Raw genomic sequence first — 16,446 nt, forward strand, 5'->3', positions numbered from 1 at the left:
TCTATAATCCCAGTGGCTCAGGAGGCTGAGACAGGAGGATCACAAGTTCAAAGCCAGCCTCAGCAACAGCAAGGCACTAAGTAACTCAGTGAAACCCTGTCTCTAAGTAAAATACAAAAATGGGGCTGGGGATGTGGCTCAGTGGGGAGTGCCCCTGTGTTCAATCCCAAGCACACACACACACAAAAAAAATACAAAACACATTTACCAAGTAAGGAACTGAGAGACACAAAAAGAGCATACTAATCGTCATTTGGGATTAAGACAGCTTTGCACCGATTGGCCTCCAGGGAAATATGAGTTTTTATTGAGGGTCTTAGGCAGTCCATTTTACCCCTGTTTAAATAAGAAGATTATCGTTTTTAGTTGAGATTGTGAAAAACACTTTCTGCCACTGTCAAAGGGCATTAGAAAGGCCTGGATTTCTGGAGCTGTGGCTTGTAAGAATGCAAAGGCAGACGGCCACCCAGCTGACCATCCAAGGCAACTTTTCCACTTTTGTGAACCTCAGTTTTTTCTGTAAAAAACAAAAGGCTTGAACCAGAGAGTCTCCAGGGGCATTTCGTGTTAAGTGAACGGCTGCATGTCCACCTGCCCTTGGGCATGCCATGAGGAGTAAATGAGATGGCGTCTGGGAAAGACTTTGTGAACTAGGAAGCACTGTTCCAGCTTGAGCCCCACCTGGCCAATCTATTCTAATTTGTCACCAGGCTGTTGTGCACTTTCCTCCTCTCCAGCATCTATCTTCAAATGCTCCAAAGAGCAGCCCCCTTAACAGCTGGTACCCACCCAGAGCAGTGGACGGTCACTCTGGAGGACCCTGCTAAACTCAGAAAACCCTCCCTCTGCCTTAGGAAGTTTCACTTTCAAAATTATCATGAATTAATAATCCTGTACATGTTGTGTCCTTGTCCTGGAGCAGAGACACATAATATCAGTCAAGTTACCTTGGATTTAACTTACTTCACGTGATTTCAAACTTGCAACCCATCTAAAATTTCTTCTGGGAATTGGAGTAAAAAGAACACTTATTTCAAAGAAGACAGTATCAAAGGAATTAGAATCAAGTTTCTACTTTCTGTTTCACTGCTAGGAAAACTGTATTGGAGCCAAAGAGAGATTCCCATCTAAGAATAGTGGTAACTTATAAATTCGGTTGAGAACTCAAATAGCATTAAAGATTAGATGACAAAAAAAAAAAAAGCAAAATTTTCCTTCCTACCCTAATCTTCTCTTTTTTGCTAAATTTCTTATTCAATTTTCATTTATCTTCTTACATATTATTTTTACAAATTACCTAATATCCTTTCATAGGAACACGGTAGTATCAGTAATTATAAGGAAATAAAACAGAACAGTAGAAAGTTCCAATAACTTATTTTTAAGGTAGTTTTCCTCCTTGGTTTCAGAGAGTTTGATGTTTAGTAACAATACTTCTCTGTGTTTGCTTCTTATTTGGGGGGGAGGGAGTTGGGAGAAGGGTACCAGGGATTGAACCCATGGGCACTCGGCCACTGAGCCACATCCCCATCCCTTTTTTGTATTTTATTTAGAGACAGGGTCTCACTGGAGCTACTTAGTGCCTTGCTTTTTGCTGAGACTGGCTTTGAACTCGTGATCCTCCTGTCTCAACCTCCTGAGCCACTGGGATTACAGGCATGCACCACTGCGCCCAGCTCCTGTTTGTTTCTTATTTAAAAATAATTTCAAAATTCATGTGAGACCATTTCTGAGAATCAATTGGACAAGGATTCAAAACCTATTATTATGGAATCATTACCTCGATGGACTGACTTCCAGGAGTTGTGTAATAAATATTTCTTGATAACCAATCTAAGGCCAAGCTCATCGAGTCCCCCAGCTGAGACAGAGGAGAGAACAGCGTCCTATTGGTGCCATCTGTCTTCACTCTGTGAATTTCACCCTGGGAAGAAAGACAACAGAGGTGAGCTGTATGGAGACCACATCAGGAGCCTTCCCCTACAGGAGCCAGGTTGGCTGTTGGGTTTCTTTAACTTTCCTCACATGGTGGGGGCAAAGACTCAGGGCTCACTGTGGGTCATGCTAATGCCAGCAATCTTTCAAAGACACTGATATTTTAAGTGTGTCACAAGAATACACAGGCTTACCATTCAGGTTACCTCAGGTATGGCCTACAGAGATATACCTTAGTGACTACAGGTATCAGAGTCATAAAATAACTCAAGTCTCAGATGTGGACCAGAAGCCAGGAACATATTTGACATCAAACACAGTGATCTTCCTCCCCTCCTCCTTTCTATTCTCCTTGTCCTTTCCCCATTCTTGCAGGTTGCTTTCATAAGGAAACGGGACCAAGCAGAAGGGTAGTGGAGCGGGCATTCTTACCCTGGGGCAAAGATCCTGATCAAAGGCTCCTGCAACCCCATCAAGAGCTTTCCTGGAATTCCCTTAGGAAACCACTGCTTTTGTCTTGAGTTATGATCATTTTTATATTCATCTAATCTACAATCTCAAAGCCCCTCTAGGGCAAGCTTTGTGACTACGGTTTCCCAGCAGGTGCTCTATAGTTAGGTCATTCAGTGTCAGGCAAGTTGTAAGCACTTAGTAAGTGTTTGCTGAATCAATAAATAATACCCCAAAGCTTCTATTTGCTTAATACTTTAAAGCTAAAGAGTTTTGTTGTTGTTGTTGTTGTTGTTTTAATCTTTACTCCAAACCAAGTTCACATTAAGACCCATCCCTAAATCAAAAAAACAAAAACAAAAACTTGGTGACAAATTAATTTCTGGACCATTTCCTTTTTATCCATCCACAGAAGTCTGTTTATAAGAAGGCATCAGCATAGTTGGGCTCTTCCAGATGAAGTTACACATGTTAATCAAAACTTACTGGATTCTCAACCCAATAGATGAATTGTTCTGAGTCATCAAATTCAACTTCAAAACCATTGTGTATGCCGGCTATGGGAACCATAGCATCGTTGCTCTTCACCTCAGGATTAAGGGAAATGCCAAAAATCAGATGGTTTCTTACAGTTATTAAGAAAGGTTGGTCATCTGTGAAAAGAACAGGATATCTGTCAAAATTATATTTAACGATTCCCAGTCCTTCACCTTACTCTTCATTAATTCCTCACTCACACTGATGAGCCATCAGTGTTGGATAAACATCACAGTTAGAAAGTTCTTCCCTTCCGACACACAAACCTACCTCACTAGTTCCAGAAACTCAGGCAAAGGGGAGTTGGGCTTGGAAAAAGAAAAAGGAAATAATGCGAAAGTAAACACTGGTAAATGGCAGCTTACCAGCTTCAAGCATGTTCAAAAAATAAAATATTACAAAATGTCACCTAGGACTCGTTACTCTAATAAATAAATTTATAATAATAAATATAATAATAGTTGACTACTATCTGCCTTCCTCACGAGATTCCCACTGCCAAAGAGTGATTGTGTTTGATTTTTTTCACTGTGACCAGAACCTGGCATACAATAGTTGCCCAATAAATATCTGCAGTAAATATTTATGGTCAGAAATGACTACATAACTGAATAAATGTATGAATGAATATGCAAATAGTGTCTTTGAAAGTTCTCAAAAATGCAAATATCTCCATAATATTTGAATTAAACCATTAGTCACTTAGGCTCTTGAACAGATAGTAAAAATTCATTTTTCAAAAATAATTTAATACTTTTATACTGGTTATGGCTCCATCATCAAATAATCAATATTAATAAAATTCAAGAATTCCTCTCTCAGAAAAGAAGAAACTTTTAGAACATAAGTTTCTAAAAGCATAAGATGTTTCACACATTAAGAGAAAGTATAAAATGATTAATCATTGCATAACTCTCAAGAGCTAAAAATGATATTTTCATTATTTTGATCATCCAGGAAGCTTTACATGATCAGCAGGATTTTCTTGACACTTTTTCTTAATTTATTTTTGACAGTTCATTAACTTTTCCTTGTTCTTACCATTTTTATTACTGGGAAATAACTCTTCATTTACTAACCTAGTACAAATTTAAATTTGATTTAATGTAAATCATGCAACTGTTAATGCTTCGCTTTTATAAACATCTAGTGTTTAGTATAACAACATCTTGCAAAAGTTGTGTTCAGCTGAGGCAAATGAAACTTGCAGGAACTATGTCACTGCTGCAGGGAACAATGTAATAAAAGATGGGCCATTAACACCCAAACCCTTGTCTCCACTGCTCCACATTCCACAGTCATTGCTTCCGAACAACTGCAATTGCCAAAATACGCCCCCCAATATGTTGAGATGGGGCACATTATATGTGTCACACAGCATGCATCAGGTAAATATAATTTCACTTAATTTATCTCCCTGAAGCCTCATAATTCTGTGTTACAGTTATCTCCCCCAGCTTGCAAATGAAGATCAAAAAAATTAAGCAATTTAGCCAAGGTCACAGACCAAAAATATATCTTCTCCATCACTAGATCACTATACTGCAAAAAGCGCAGGCCAGGTACTAAATATTGACTATCAAATGAAAAATGAGGGTTATAAGTTTCAGACATACCTTGAAATTATGAGATACTATTTAATGATGTATTGATTACATATTATAAATGCTCATTTGTTCAGTAAGAAAAAAACATTTCTTAATTTGATAGTAAAGTTTTAAACTTCACCCATTCAAAACCTGATCCTGTTTTTTGTTTGTTTTTTTGATGGGTAATCTTCCTCTTGCTTAACTAGAGTAATCTTCAACCAAAGCCTGATTCAAGGCCTGGAAGACGGGGGTTCTCATCCATCAAATGTACTCCTTCCTGACTCTTCCCTTGAGCCTCACCCAGTTCTAGTCCTTCCTCATCCATTACTTCTTCCTGGGGATCTTCCCAGGGTCTTTCTGTGATTGCTGCTGGTGTATCTGAGGTTTACCTCCAATGAACACTGTGAGCAGAAAAACCACAACTGGGATATCAGTTAACAGTGCACTGGCTGAAAGTGCAAAAGCCAGGGTGAGGGAAGGTGCCAGAGCAGCACCTGAGAAGAAGCCACCAGTGAGGCACAGGTGGCATGGACAGGAGGGGGCACATGAAAAGTGTTCAGTGGAGAAGAAAAAAGAAGTTACACTGTACAGCTACCTAAGGGCAAATGGGTGAAAAACAGGACTGGGGAAGGGAGCAAAAAAGAATATTCAACATTTACTGAGGGCCACCATATGCCACAAAGTACCATCAGCAATGGGCAGACATGCACAAATCAGCCAGAGGCTTGACCCTCAAGAACTTAGCACCTAGCGTTCAAGACTAGGCCCGTGGGTCCTGATAGCTTCCTATGATATGGAAGGAGCAGATGCAGAAGGATAGACCATAGAGGGCTCAGGAAAGGTGAGAGCTAAGCTGTACTCAGTCACAGGTCTCAAGTCATCTGAAATTGAAGATCATCTGCTCCTGTCTATTTTTCATATCATGATCCCATTATGGTTAGTGACAGCAGAGGAGTGAAGGGACCATAGTCAGAATGGAAGTTAATGGTGACATTAAATGGTGACGTTTGTGATCCTCAAATAAACGTCCTCCTTTAGTCACAAACTGATGGGCCCTGCAGCCTCTCTTGGAGTAGAAGGAGTGTATTCTTCTCATTTTGCACAGAATACTGAAGCAAGTGCCCCGGGCCTCTCAGACTGAATGGAGTTGAGGATATTAAGGGTTTCTGGACTGAGTTTTATTTTATTTAATTTGGGCATTGTGGGGAACATATTTTCTAAATAAAAAGAATAAAAATTAAAAACTTCTGACACTTCTCATTTTAAAATTTAATAATACAAAATTTGGGGGGAAAAAAGAAATCTCTCAGAATCCCCCATCTAACTGTAACCACTACTGGTGCTTATATGTTTTCTTCCAGATATTTTAATGCATGTTTTTAAAAGGTGATCTTAGACAATATCAGTGTTTTCTTGTAAGAGTACCACTCAAGCACTTCCAAAGCTATTCCAGACACTTAGTCAACACTATTTAAGACTATAAAATAATTAAATCAAGTAAAATGTTTTCATCTACATATGTTAAATCTTCTAAACATCTTACTTAGCATATGTTGACAGTCAAGTTCCCCAACTCGAGCTCAGAAACCAAGTGTGAAGTATGAGAAAGTTCCACATCAGCAAAGTCCACCCACGGGAACAACACGAGTGGAGCCATTTGTGAAACAACAAGAGGCACTATTTAGAATTAACATTTATCAATCACCATGAGATCGTAATATTGATTACACCAATCCCCAATGCACAGTTAAAAACCTTTATGTAGTGAAAGAATGCTTTGTATCCAAAATGTCTATAGCCCAGATTAATCTTCTCCTGAAAGACTCTGAGGACACACTAAATTAAACAATGTCAACAAGGATTAGGAGCATAATAAGTCTCTGTAGAAAAATGGCAAATGCCAGTCCCTTTTGTAAGCATTACCAATAATTAAAAATCTTTCATCATGAAGGTATCATTGTACAATATCACATACTGATGGAATTTGATTTTCAGTAAGCCCACACCTACCTGAACAGTCTATAAACACTATAAATTTCCTGGACACAATATAAATTTTCCATTTGAAATCTGAATTTTACTCTAGATTCTGATTCTGTTATCTCTTCATTTAGGAGTAGGTTATCATTAACCATTTTATTTGTATTTGCCTCTAGCAATTTTTGTCAGTATCAAAACACATTTACTCCTCTTTACTCAGAAATGAAAAGAAACAAGTTTAAAATAACTTTTCATATTTTTAAGCAATGGAGAATAATCTTTAAAGAGTTTATAATACACAAGTATATAATCCTGAAGAAATCTCTTTTCTTTCTTTCGTATTCCCTAAAGTACTTAAATAACCCTCCACATACTCTTCAATCAACCCAGTAAAATAACACTATGATGAAATGAAGATTAAATTGTTCCAACAATCACTTATAATATTTCACCAAGAGACAGCTGCCATTTTTGAAGAATCAGATAGTACTAAAGGTACTGAAATTGGGGTCAGAAGACCCAGACCACAACATGGACTATTGGTTATAAAATAAAATTGAGACAATGGACCTGAAAATGAAGCCAGATACAAATGAACTTCCAGTTATCATACTTCGTCGGAAAGTCTAACTATAGTCAAGTGTGAGAAAATAGGAGGTTAAAAACTGTTTAATCATATGCATACATAACATTAGTTTCATATACAGAAACTGTATTACAGCGGAGGTGTTCATTGAAATCCCACCACACAGCACACACTCCGCGGACACCTGCGCTATCAAAGGGAACACGGCACATGCTCAATCCCAAGTGGGCTTGGAGCTTCCAAGGTCTGGCACAAACTGTGACCAGCTCCATCTTCACAGCATAATAAAGGGCATACTGTACCTTTCACGCAATTCACAGAATCCGGGGAGAGATTCCACCCCGAAGGACAAGCACAGGAGTAAAACTTAGGCCCCTGTGAGGAAAGCAGGCACAGGTGGCTGCAGGGGGCAGAGGCACACGGATTCACAGCTGTAGGATAAAAGAGAAGTAGGCATCAGAGAATGGAGTGGCTCCCACATCACAGTGCACAGGGTCCTGCTCTCATTTTCCCCCCAGAGGCTCCCTGCTTGTGGAGACATGAGTACCTCTGCTGTCTTATCTTGTTTTATTTTCTTTAAATGACTTTACCCTTCCTTAACACCTTGCTTTCAACATAAAATTCAGAAGAGGAACAAGAGGGAGGAGGGACTTATCCAAGGTCACAGATGGATCCAGTCTATAACCGGAATATGAACCCACAGCCACTAAGTCGTCTGAACTTGGTAATAGAAATATGATGCTAAATAATATGTGTCTTTGCAGGACCTACAAGAGAACCTTCTGCAGCAAATGAAACCAGACTGTGTGTTTGCTATGTGACCTTGACATTTACTTGGGATTGTCCAAGATTGGGTTAGATAATAATCTTTTGTGTTTCTACTGATGACATGTTTTGTCTGAAAAGAGGAACCCTGTGTGTATCCCAAGCTGAAAAGCTGTTTCCTAGATGCTATCTGTTCATGTTAAAATTAGATTATTAATCTAATTCATTCATTCCCCCAAAGAATGCCAAGCATTCACTATATACCAAACACTATTCTCAGCACTGGGACTATTGTAAACATGGAGTATATATTCTACTAAAGAGAGACAGAACTAAACTCATAAATTGCTTGGGGCTAGGGGTTAAAATGTGAAGGTAATGAGCAAAAGAATTATGAGTGGCTATTTTACATAAGGTGATCGAGGATGGCTGCTCTGAGAAAGTTATATTTAAGCAGACTCCTAAATGACATGAAGAAGCAACTCCTGCAGAGACCTGGAAGACAGCAGTTCCAGGCAGAATAAAGAGCTGGTGCAGAAATTCAGAGGCGGGAACTGGCCTGGGGTGCTTTTGAATACGCTGTAGTCCAGAGTGGAGAGAGGAAGTGGGCAAAGGGGGCAGGCAAGAGGAGGGGCTGGATTCTGAAGTGAGATGAGAAGCCCCAGGAAGGCTTCAAGGATAGAGTATGTTAAGATTGACTTATTTCCCCTTCCCTCCAGAAAGAACCCTGCCAAGGCCAAATGTTGAAATCACCCAGCCACCATCACCACTTGCTTGAGAGTGGCTTGGGGTAACCACAGCAGAGCATCAGGGACACATGGGGCCAGAATAAGCAAGTGTTCACAACAAGCTGCTTTAAAACACTGAGGGTTGCGGATAAGAGGACTGAGGTGCTATCTGGTCTCTGTTTGCAATTGTCCAATGAGGACACTGAGTCTCAGAGAAAAGCCAACAGAGGCAGTACCCGCTTGCAGAAGAAAATGACACAATCCAGATGTGCCCTTTTTCCTGTCAAGGTTTGACTTTCCCAGGGTCAATAAAAGTAAGAGCAATAAAAGAACTGGGGAAAGCATGAAAAGAAAAGGAAAATGTGTCGCCTAAACACGTGAGTCTGCCACAGTCAGCATTCCCAGAAGAAGCAGTTTCCACACACTACTCCCACTTACAATCTGGTTGTTTTGCAGGATGAACCGCGACGATCCCCAGGGGCCGGAAGATATTATACATTATAATTGACTGGTTTCCCCCATGCCATTTGTTGGCCTGAACGACATTGCGAGTAGCACGGTCAGTCCAGTACACGGATTCTTCAAAGAGGGTCAGGGTGTAGGGATGCCGCAGTACCTGAGAAGCAGAACCGGACCATGGGACCTCACCCAACAACAAAGGCCAACTGGACTAAGTAGCAAAGGATGTCTGCTCAGGAAGCCGCTTTCCCTTACCATTGGAGTGTTCAATAAAGACACAGGAAAGTAATGGCACAAGAGACAAGCAAAAAAATACATCACTTGTCCCAAATCCTACTGTACCACTGGAACTATTTCCAGATACATGCATCTACTCTGATAATGACATTGGGCATCCATTTTAAAAATGAAAACAAAACTGAAACACAGAAAGTAAGGGGCTCTGTCTGGATCACCAACTAGTCAGAGGTTAGATGTGACCAGCCAGGGGTTCTCGTCCCCCACGGGACTCTCAGTGCTACTGCCACTCACTGACTCACATCAACCTGTCACAGTAGGGAGGCTTTCCCAGAGCTAGAAACAATGGGAATCTTAAATGAAACACAATATCAGCTCTTTGGAAAAATACTCCCTTTCTGAATTTCCCCATTTAAATTGTGTAAATAAGTAAATAATAGATTAGGATTTTAATTGAGAAATATAAATCCAGTTAAGGTATTGACTTCTGTTAAACATAATTTTTAAAAGCAACAGATCAGCATCTATAGGTCAACTAAATCATATGAGCTATTATTAATTCTCCCTGGAATGGCACAATCTGACAATGAACTGTTTACTTTTCTGTTAGTAATAAGGCCGGATTACCCCTTACTGTTGATATTCCCTGCATTGATGTGATAATGCCTATAACTCAAAAATTAATTTTAGTTTTCTGGAGTCTGTTTTCTACCTAGCTGCTATCATAGTTTTAATTTGGTTTTCCTCACTACCAACTTACCAAATCACTGGCTACCACCTGCCTCCGATTTTGTCCATTATAATCACAAAAGTCTATGTAATCAAGATAGGCATCCATGAAGTAGAGCAGTCTGTTGGGGTAGTCAATAGTTAAGCCACAGGGCCAGTAAATCTTGTCTTGGACAATGACCGTGCGCAAGCTGCCATCCATGCTAGCACGCTCGATGCGAGGGTGATGGCCCCAGTCGGACCAGAACATTAGATGGTCACTGTGAAAAGAAACTAGTTACCTATTAGAAGGCACATATTTCAACATGAAAAATAACTCATTTAAAATTACACAGCATCCTGCTCATGCTCTGCTTAAAATAAATCATCTCTAGTTCAGAATGCATGCGCAGAGTTTATTATTTCGTCTGAGTGTCACAAAGTAAAACTGTAATCATAATGTAATCACAAGCCATCTGGGTGTTTTTATAATGTTCATAAACCATGCCGTACATCATGACACGGAAATGTCTCAATGCCAAATCATGTTTGTGTACAATCCATAAATAGTTGGTCTAGAAAAATCCATCTGTCCTTGTTTGTCTACCCTGTCGTGTTTTAGATAAGAGAATCAATTTATTCCTCTTCAGAGATGCATCACAAATTTTACTGGTGTGTAATACTTTGTAATATATAGGAAGCCAGCATCACATTGAACACAAATTGCCTAATTCACCATCCTGCAGATAGGAATCTATAGAATCTAAGTAAATTCAAGGAAAGAAGCTTCAAAGATTTCTAAACACATGGGCAAATTTCTTTCTTCCTTTTATAACCAGCAGGCAAAATTTTTCTTTTTTATACAATTTAAAATGTTGTTCTAGTAAATAACATGAGATTCAAGCAGAAAAATTTGGCTTTCTTCTTTTGTGACCATAAGGTATCAAAGTCACAGCTAAGTGACCCATCTATGGAATATTATAGCATGTGTTTATTAGAAACTTAATTATATATTTATACAACAATCATTTCAACCATTGCACTGTCAAGCTCATAAGTCAGTGCCATCTTAAAGTGAACAACCAATTGCTCATATGTACTTTATGAGGAAGACTACTCAGATGAAAGAGGGTTGGTAATAACCAGTTGATGCCTACCATGCTAAAACAAGGGAGAATTTAATTCTATGATACGCATATCAGCTACATCATGTTATCATTTCTGTCATTATATTCATGTAAAGAAAAAAATATATATATTTTGAGTCTTACTTCATTCTGGGGTCTAATGCAAGTCCCCTTGGATTTGTTACATTTTTGCTGATCAGTACCATCCTGTGGCTCCCATCAATTTTAGAGACTTCAATGGTTTCCAGAGCATAGTCTGTCCAGTAAAGATTCCGACCTATCCAATCTACCGCAATAGACTCAGTCATGCTGACGCCGCTGTCGTGCACCTAAAGACAAGTGAGTAAAGGAAATGTGTTAAAGAAAATGAACGCAAACACAGATGCTATACATGAAAATCTAGAATAAAGTATCTAATTTCTGCTACAGTAGCTTGATGGGCTTAGAAAAGTTTGGTCTTCCCATTAACTAACCAGGAAATCAATATTGCAAAAATATACAAGATTTCATAATTCTGAATATTCTAAGATAATTCTATTATTGAATTAGTGGGTAGTTTCATTCTGACTTCAAAATGGTTTTGCATTTACACAAAAGCTCTACCCATTTGCTAACTTGGCAACTTTATAATGTTTGGAGCTGGGGTTGTAGCTCAGTAGTGGAGCGCTTGCCTCACACGTGTGAGGCACTGGGTTCAACCCTCAGTACCACATAAAAATAAAATAAAATAAAAGCATGTGTCCATCTATAACTAAAAATTTTTTAAACATATATTCATATGCCAAGAGGAATATCTTCATTAAGTGCCAACATTTGCAAAATAAAATTCTGAGGGCCAGAGGAAACAACAATCAAAGGTGAAAAACTGAAACTGTAGGAGATGGATTAATAAAATGGAACTAAAAGAAAGCCAGGAAAAGCAACCCTTTGACTCTCCTGTCCTCTCCTCTCCTCTCATCCACAAAAGACTGCAAAAGGGACTTCAGAGTCTCCAGGTAAAGTCTTTAAATCACTGGACCTGGAATTCAGAATCATGGTGGGACCCTCAGACACCACACTCTTACTAAAATACCCACAGATTAGGAGCTAGGAACCTTTAGGCCTCTGAGTGTGATGTGCTTCAGAGGAATTATGAGAACACCCCAGGATCGGAGAGGCAGGGCCTCCTCTCACTAGTGAACAACAAGAAGTAGATTTAAGACGGGAGGACTAGGCAGGCAGAAGGTCCCCACAAATGTACTTACTACTCTCTTGTCTGTTCCATTTTGAAATGCACTCCAGGTTTTGCCCTGACTTGAGTCAGACCAAAAGATACGACCACTGACTGAATCAAAATCAAGAGCTACAATATGAGAACCATCCTGGATCAATGCATAGATATTGTGGAACTGGGAGGTGATACTGTCAGCAATAATTTTGTTCTGACTTGCCACCAGCAATAGCAGACTTTCGGATGCTGTCCAATAGAGAAGGGGAAAGGCAAAAATGTCAATGATTCTGGGAGAAAACACAATTAAAGGGTCTCAAAACATTTCATATAATACTTTTGATAACAGAAGGAAGATGATTTTGAACTACAGTGATCAGGAGAGAAAAGCCCTGTAAGAATTATTTTAATATTTTTAACCTTAAGAGTTAACTGATTTTCATGAATATTTTAGGCTTTAAAATATCTTTCTTCCTTCAATACTATTTCAACAAGTATCTAAATACCCATCTGGAGTGAACTATACTTACGGTCCTCTTTGCATTGTGTTTATCTTTGTACTTTCTTCTCTGCTTTACTAGGCTGTCAGCTTTTTCACAGCAGGTATCATCTCTTAAACATTTTTGTTTTCCCTGAGGCATTTTGCTGCAGCAGAAGGTTCTAATTGTCTCCCATTATCTCCTCCCCAATTTCTCTCTTTAGTAATAAGACATGCCAAGTTTTAGCTTGGCACATAGCCACCCAGCTAGACAGAGTCTCTGAAATTTGAAGTGACCACATGACTAAGTTCTGGCCAACAGGATGTGAGTAGAATGACACAGGCCACAGCCTTAAAAGGAAGGTACTTGCCCTCCACTTAAGGCAAAGACTGGAGCAAAAGCATTGGATCCTAGACAGAATCCATGCCAGGTGTGGTGGCGCACACCTATGATCCCAGCAACTCAGGAGGCTGATGCAGGAGGATCACAGTTCAAAGCATCCTCAGCAGGTTAGAATAAAAATTAAAAGGGGTTGAGGATGTAAACCATGGTAAAGTAACCTCTGGGTTAAATCCTCAGTGCCAAAAATTAAAAATAAATCCTGGATGAAAGTCACAGAATGAAGATAACAGGCCAGCTCTATTCCCTAGACTGCCTACAGACTCCTACTTATTTGTTTAAAAAACTTTCATTTTGTTTTATAGTTCTTCATTTGGTGACTTTGGAAGCAGCTAAATCAATATTCTAATATACAGTATAGAAACTTAATGAGTACTGCTGAATTTATTAAGTCTTATGTAAAGATATATACATATCATCGGACTAGACAAAGGAAAGGGAAGGGAAGGGAGAGGCAATAGGAGGAAAGAGTAGAATGAACAGGATATAACTTTCCTATGTTCGATGTGAATACACAACCAGTGAAACCCCAGATCACGTACAACCACAAGAATGGTATCTTAATTAAAATAAGTTACACTCTCTGTATGTATAATATGTCAAAATGCAGTCTACTATCATGTATATCTAAAAAGAACAAATTTTTAAAAGATGTTTAAGTATAATTTGTTTTAAAATATGTTTTAAAAATTTATATTTTATAAATAAAATGTTCTACAAATATTTAAATAATAAAAAGATGATTTTCTACCTACAAATGTTTTAACCTCTATTTTCCAAAATACATTAAGACTTTGAGGTTGAAAGACATTATGTAAATCTTTCCAGGATTCAAGTTGGTCTGACTCCTAGTTAACATTATCCAATGCTTCTGCACAGCACTAGATCATAAGCTCTGGCACGTACAGGATGGAGTTAGCTCATTTATAAGTTCAATGATTACCTGTAACTTTGCAAGTCCTCCCGTCCTCTTCTAACATGTATTCTTTATCACAAGAGCACCGGAAAGAACCTCTCATATTGTAACAGTGCTGGCTACAAAAGCCTGGAATGTCACATTCATCTATGTCCTCACAGGTTTTACTATCATTGGCAAGTTGGTACCCCAATGGGCAGATGCATTTAGCCCCAAAAGGCCCTTGAATACACTCATGAGTACAACCACCATTGAAATGTGAGCAGGTGTCCTCATCTGGAATAAAGAAAGAGAATCACAAAGGGAAAAAGTCAGAAATCTTTCCTTGATGCTCTCTGATGTAATATTTGCCATCTAGACCCATTCCACCTTCAATGTGATGCCCAGATCAGAGCTAAGAACAACATTGACTTGGATGAACTCCACAGGCTATTCAGTGTCTGCTCTGATTTGCCTGAGGATTTACTATCCATTGGACTAGGACCACTTTCTCCACCACCAGCATAACTCCATTTAGTGCAATCAGAGAATCTTGGGGAGATATGGTTGTCATTGATAATGCATGCAAAGAATCCTCACTTCACACTTGCTGCCTCTGAAATTCTTCTATCTATATAGAAATGCAACACAGGACTTAATATTTTAAAAGAAAAGGCTAGAAAATCTACGAAAACAAACAAATGGAAGGGTAAAGGTAACAGAATATTAGACAGCACAGATCCACTAATACATTGTCATTCCTTACTCTCAGGGCCAAAACAGCAACATTGGAAGCCACCTAAAGACAACTCACATGCCTAGGGATACAAATCCCCTCTATTTCCATAAGAACTCTAACTTATTTATAATAGTCATGACATAGAACATGCACTAGCAGGGTAAGTCACAAAAATTAGAACATTTTCAGCACAAACACAACACATATGAAATCATAAAAATCTAAGATACTTCACAATCATACCTGGCTGTGGTTCATCTGAGAGTGAGCATTGATTAAATAGGAAAGAAAGAAAGGACAGAAATTAGGATCACATGCCAATCACAGCAAACACAAATCGCTGGACTTCGTTTGTTTTGTGGCAAGTTCTGATTGAAATTAGAAAATACTGAAGTTAGAAAATTTCATGAGCACATTACCAATAGAATCAAATTTAATTTGACAGTCTAATGGCCTCACTTAGCCTCATTTTTCTAAATGGTGACATGAAAATAAGGAAAAACACATAGCCAAGTGCAAAGGTTTTAATGAGAAATATTATCCAGTGATGATTTATTTGAATTCAATTATGCTTATCCCTACACAGAGTTGAAGTCATAGAGAAACTAAAATCCCTTCCTGAAAGCTACATAGGGACTATGACAATGGCAAGGCACACCAGGCTACTGCTCAGAAGGAATTCACGTCCAGTAAACTGTGGTTGGGAAACTTACTGCAAAGTGGGGACTCATCTGTCCCATTGGGGCAGTCAAGGATGTCATCACACAGTGCACTCAGATTCACACAGATGCTATAGCCAGGACACTCCCACTGCCAGCTAGGACAGTGAAAGGCCTCAGCAGGGCAGTCCTTCTCATCACTCATATCCCTGCAGTCATTGTCCCCATCGCAGACCCACTCTTTGTAAATGCAGTTTCCGTTGTTACAGAGGAAATGAGACGGAGAGCAGGTTTTGGTGACGCAGCCTCGGTGCTCATCAGACCCTTGGGTGCAGTCTGGATGCCCATCACACTCCCAGGTGTCTGGAATGCAGGTACCATCTCCTTGGCACTGAAATTCATCTGAGTGGCACATACCAGGAGGCCTGGTTGCTAGGAGAAACACATGGGGAAAACGAGCTTGTGAATGCAATTTATAACCCCTTCAATAGCCAAGATTCACAGGGTGCTGCTTTGGATCAACAGCGGGTAGAATAATAGCTATGACACAATTAGTACTAAAAGCTGAAATGCCAAAGGATCTTCTCCCACACTGTGGTACATAAAATATTTCTATGTGTCAGATTAGTGGATATGACAACAAAGTACAGGATGCACAATTTTTGAATAGAAGATGAGTACCTGAATCAAAAGAACATTCTGTTTCCTGCATTTATAATATTCATTCAGCTGCAGATTCAATAATATAATTTGTCCATCTCTCTATCAAAAAAAATCACCATATCTACTGTTATGTATATCTAAAGGGAACAAATTTTTAAAAATTTTTAAAATCACCATAGCATTTCAATAGAGCTTAAATAGCTATGGTTGCATAGAACTTTATATGCTTAATATATGTTTAAATGTTCTAATTTTCCTTCAAATGAACTCTATATCCAATGAAACCAGCACACATTAAGTAAAC

General features: G+C 39.0%; 1 protein-coding gene across 2 annotated transcripts in view; it reads right to left on the bottom strand.

Annotated features, from left to right (window-relative positions):
- The window catches only part of Lrp2 (LDL receptor related protein 2), a 197,621-nt gene that overhangs the window by 81,759 nt on the left and 99,416 nt on the right, over nucleotides 1-16,446 (bottom strand). For both annotated transcript variants that reach the window (XM_046447392.2, XM_046447391.2), the window contains exons 25-33: nucleotides 15,534-15,911; nucleotides 14,130-14,378; nucleotides 12,346-12,557; nucleotides 11,246-11,430; nucleotides 10,027-10,255; nucleotides 9,009-9,186; nucleotides 7,380-7,508; nucleotides 2,872-3,038; nucleotides 1,781-1,924 (exon numbers count right to left, since the gene is read on the bottom strand). In XM_046447392.2, coding sequence (XP_046303348.1) covers nucleotides 1,781-1,924; nucleotides 2,872-3,038; nucleotides 7,380-7,508; nucleotides 9,009-9,186; nucleotides 10,027-10,255; nucleotides 11,246-11,430; nucleotides 12,346-12,557; nucleotides 14,130-14,378; nucleotides 15,534-15,911 — 1,871 coding nt within the window. The remainder of the gene's footprint in view (nucleotides 1-1,780; nucleotides 1,925-2,871; nucleotides 3,039-7,379; nucleotides 7,509-9,008; nucleotides 9,187-10,026; nucleotides 10,256-11,245; nucleotides 11,431-12,345; nucleotides 12,558-14,129; nucleotides 14,379-15,533; nucleotides 15,912-16,446) is intronic.

Source organism: Marmota monax, unplaced genomic scaffold, assembly GCF_021218885.2.
Source record: "Marmota monax isolate L192 unplaced genomic scaffold, Marmota_monax_Labrador192_F-V1.1 WCK01_AAM20220418_F8-fsc00007, whole genome shotgun sequence".
Lineage (NCBI taxonomy): Eukaryota > Metazoa > Chordata > Mammalia > Rodentia > Sciuridae > Marmota > Marmota monax.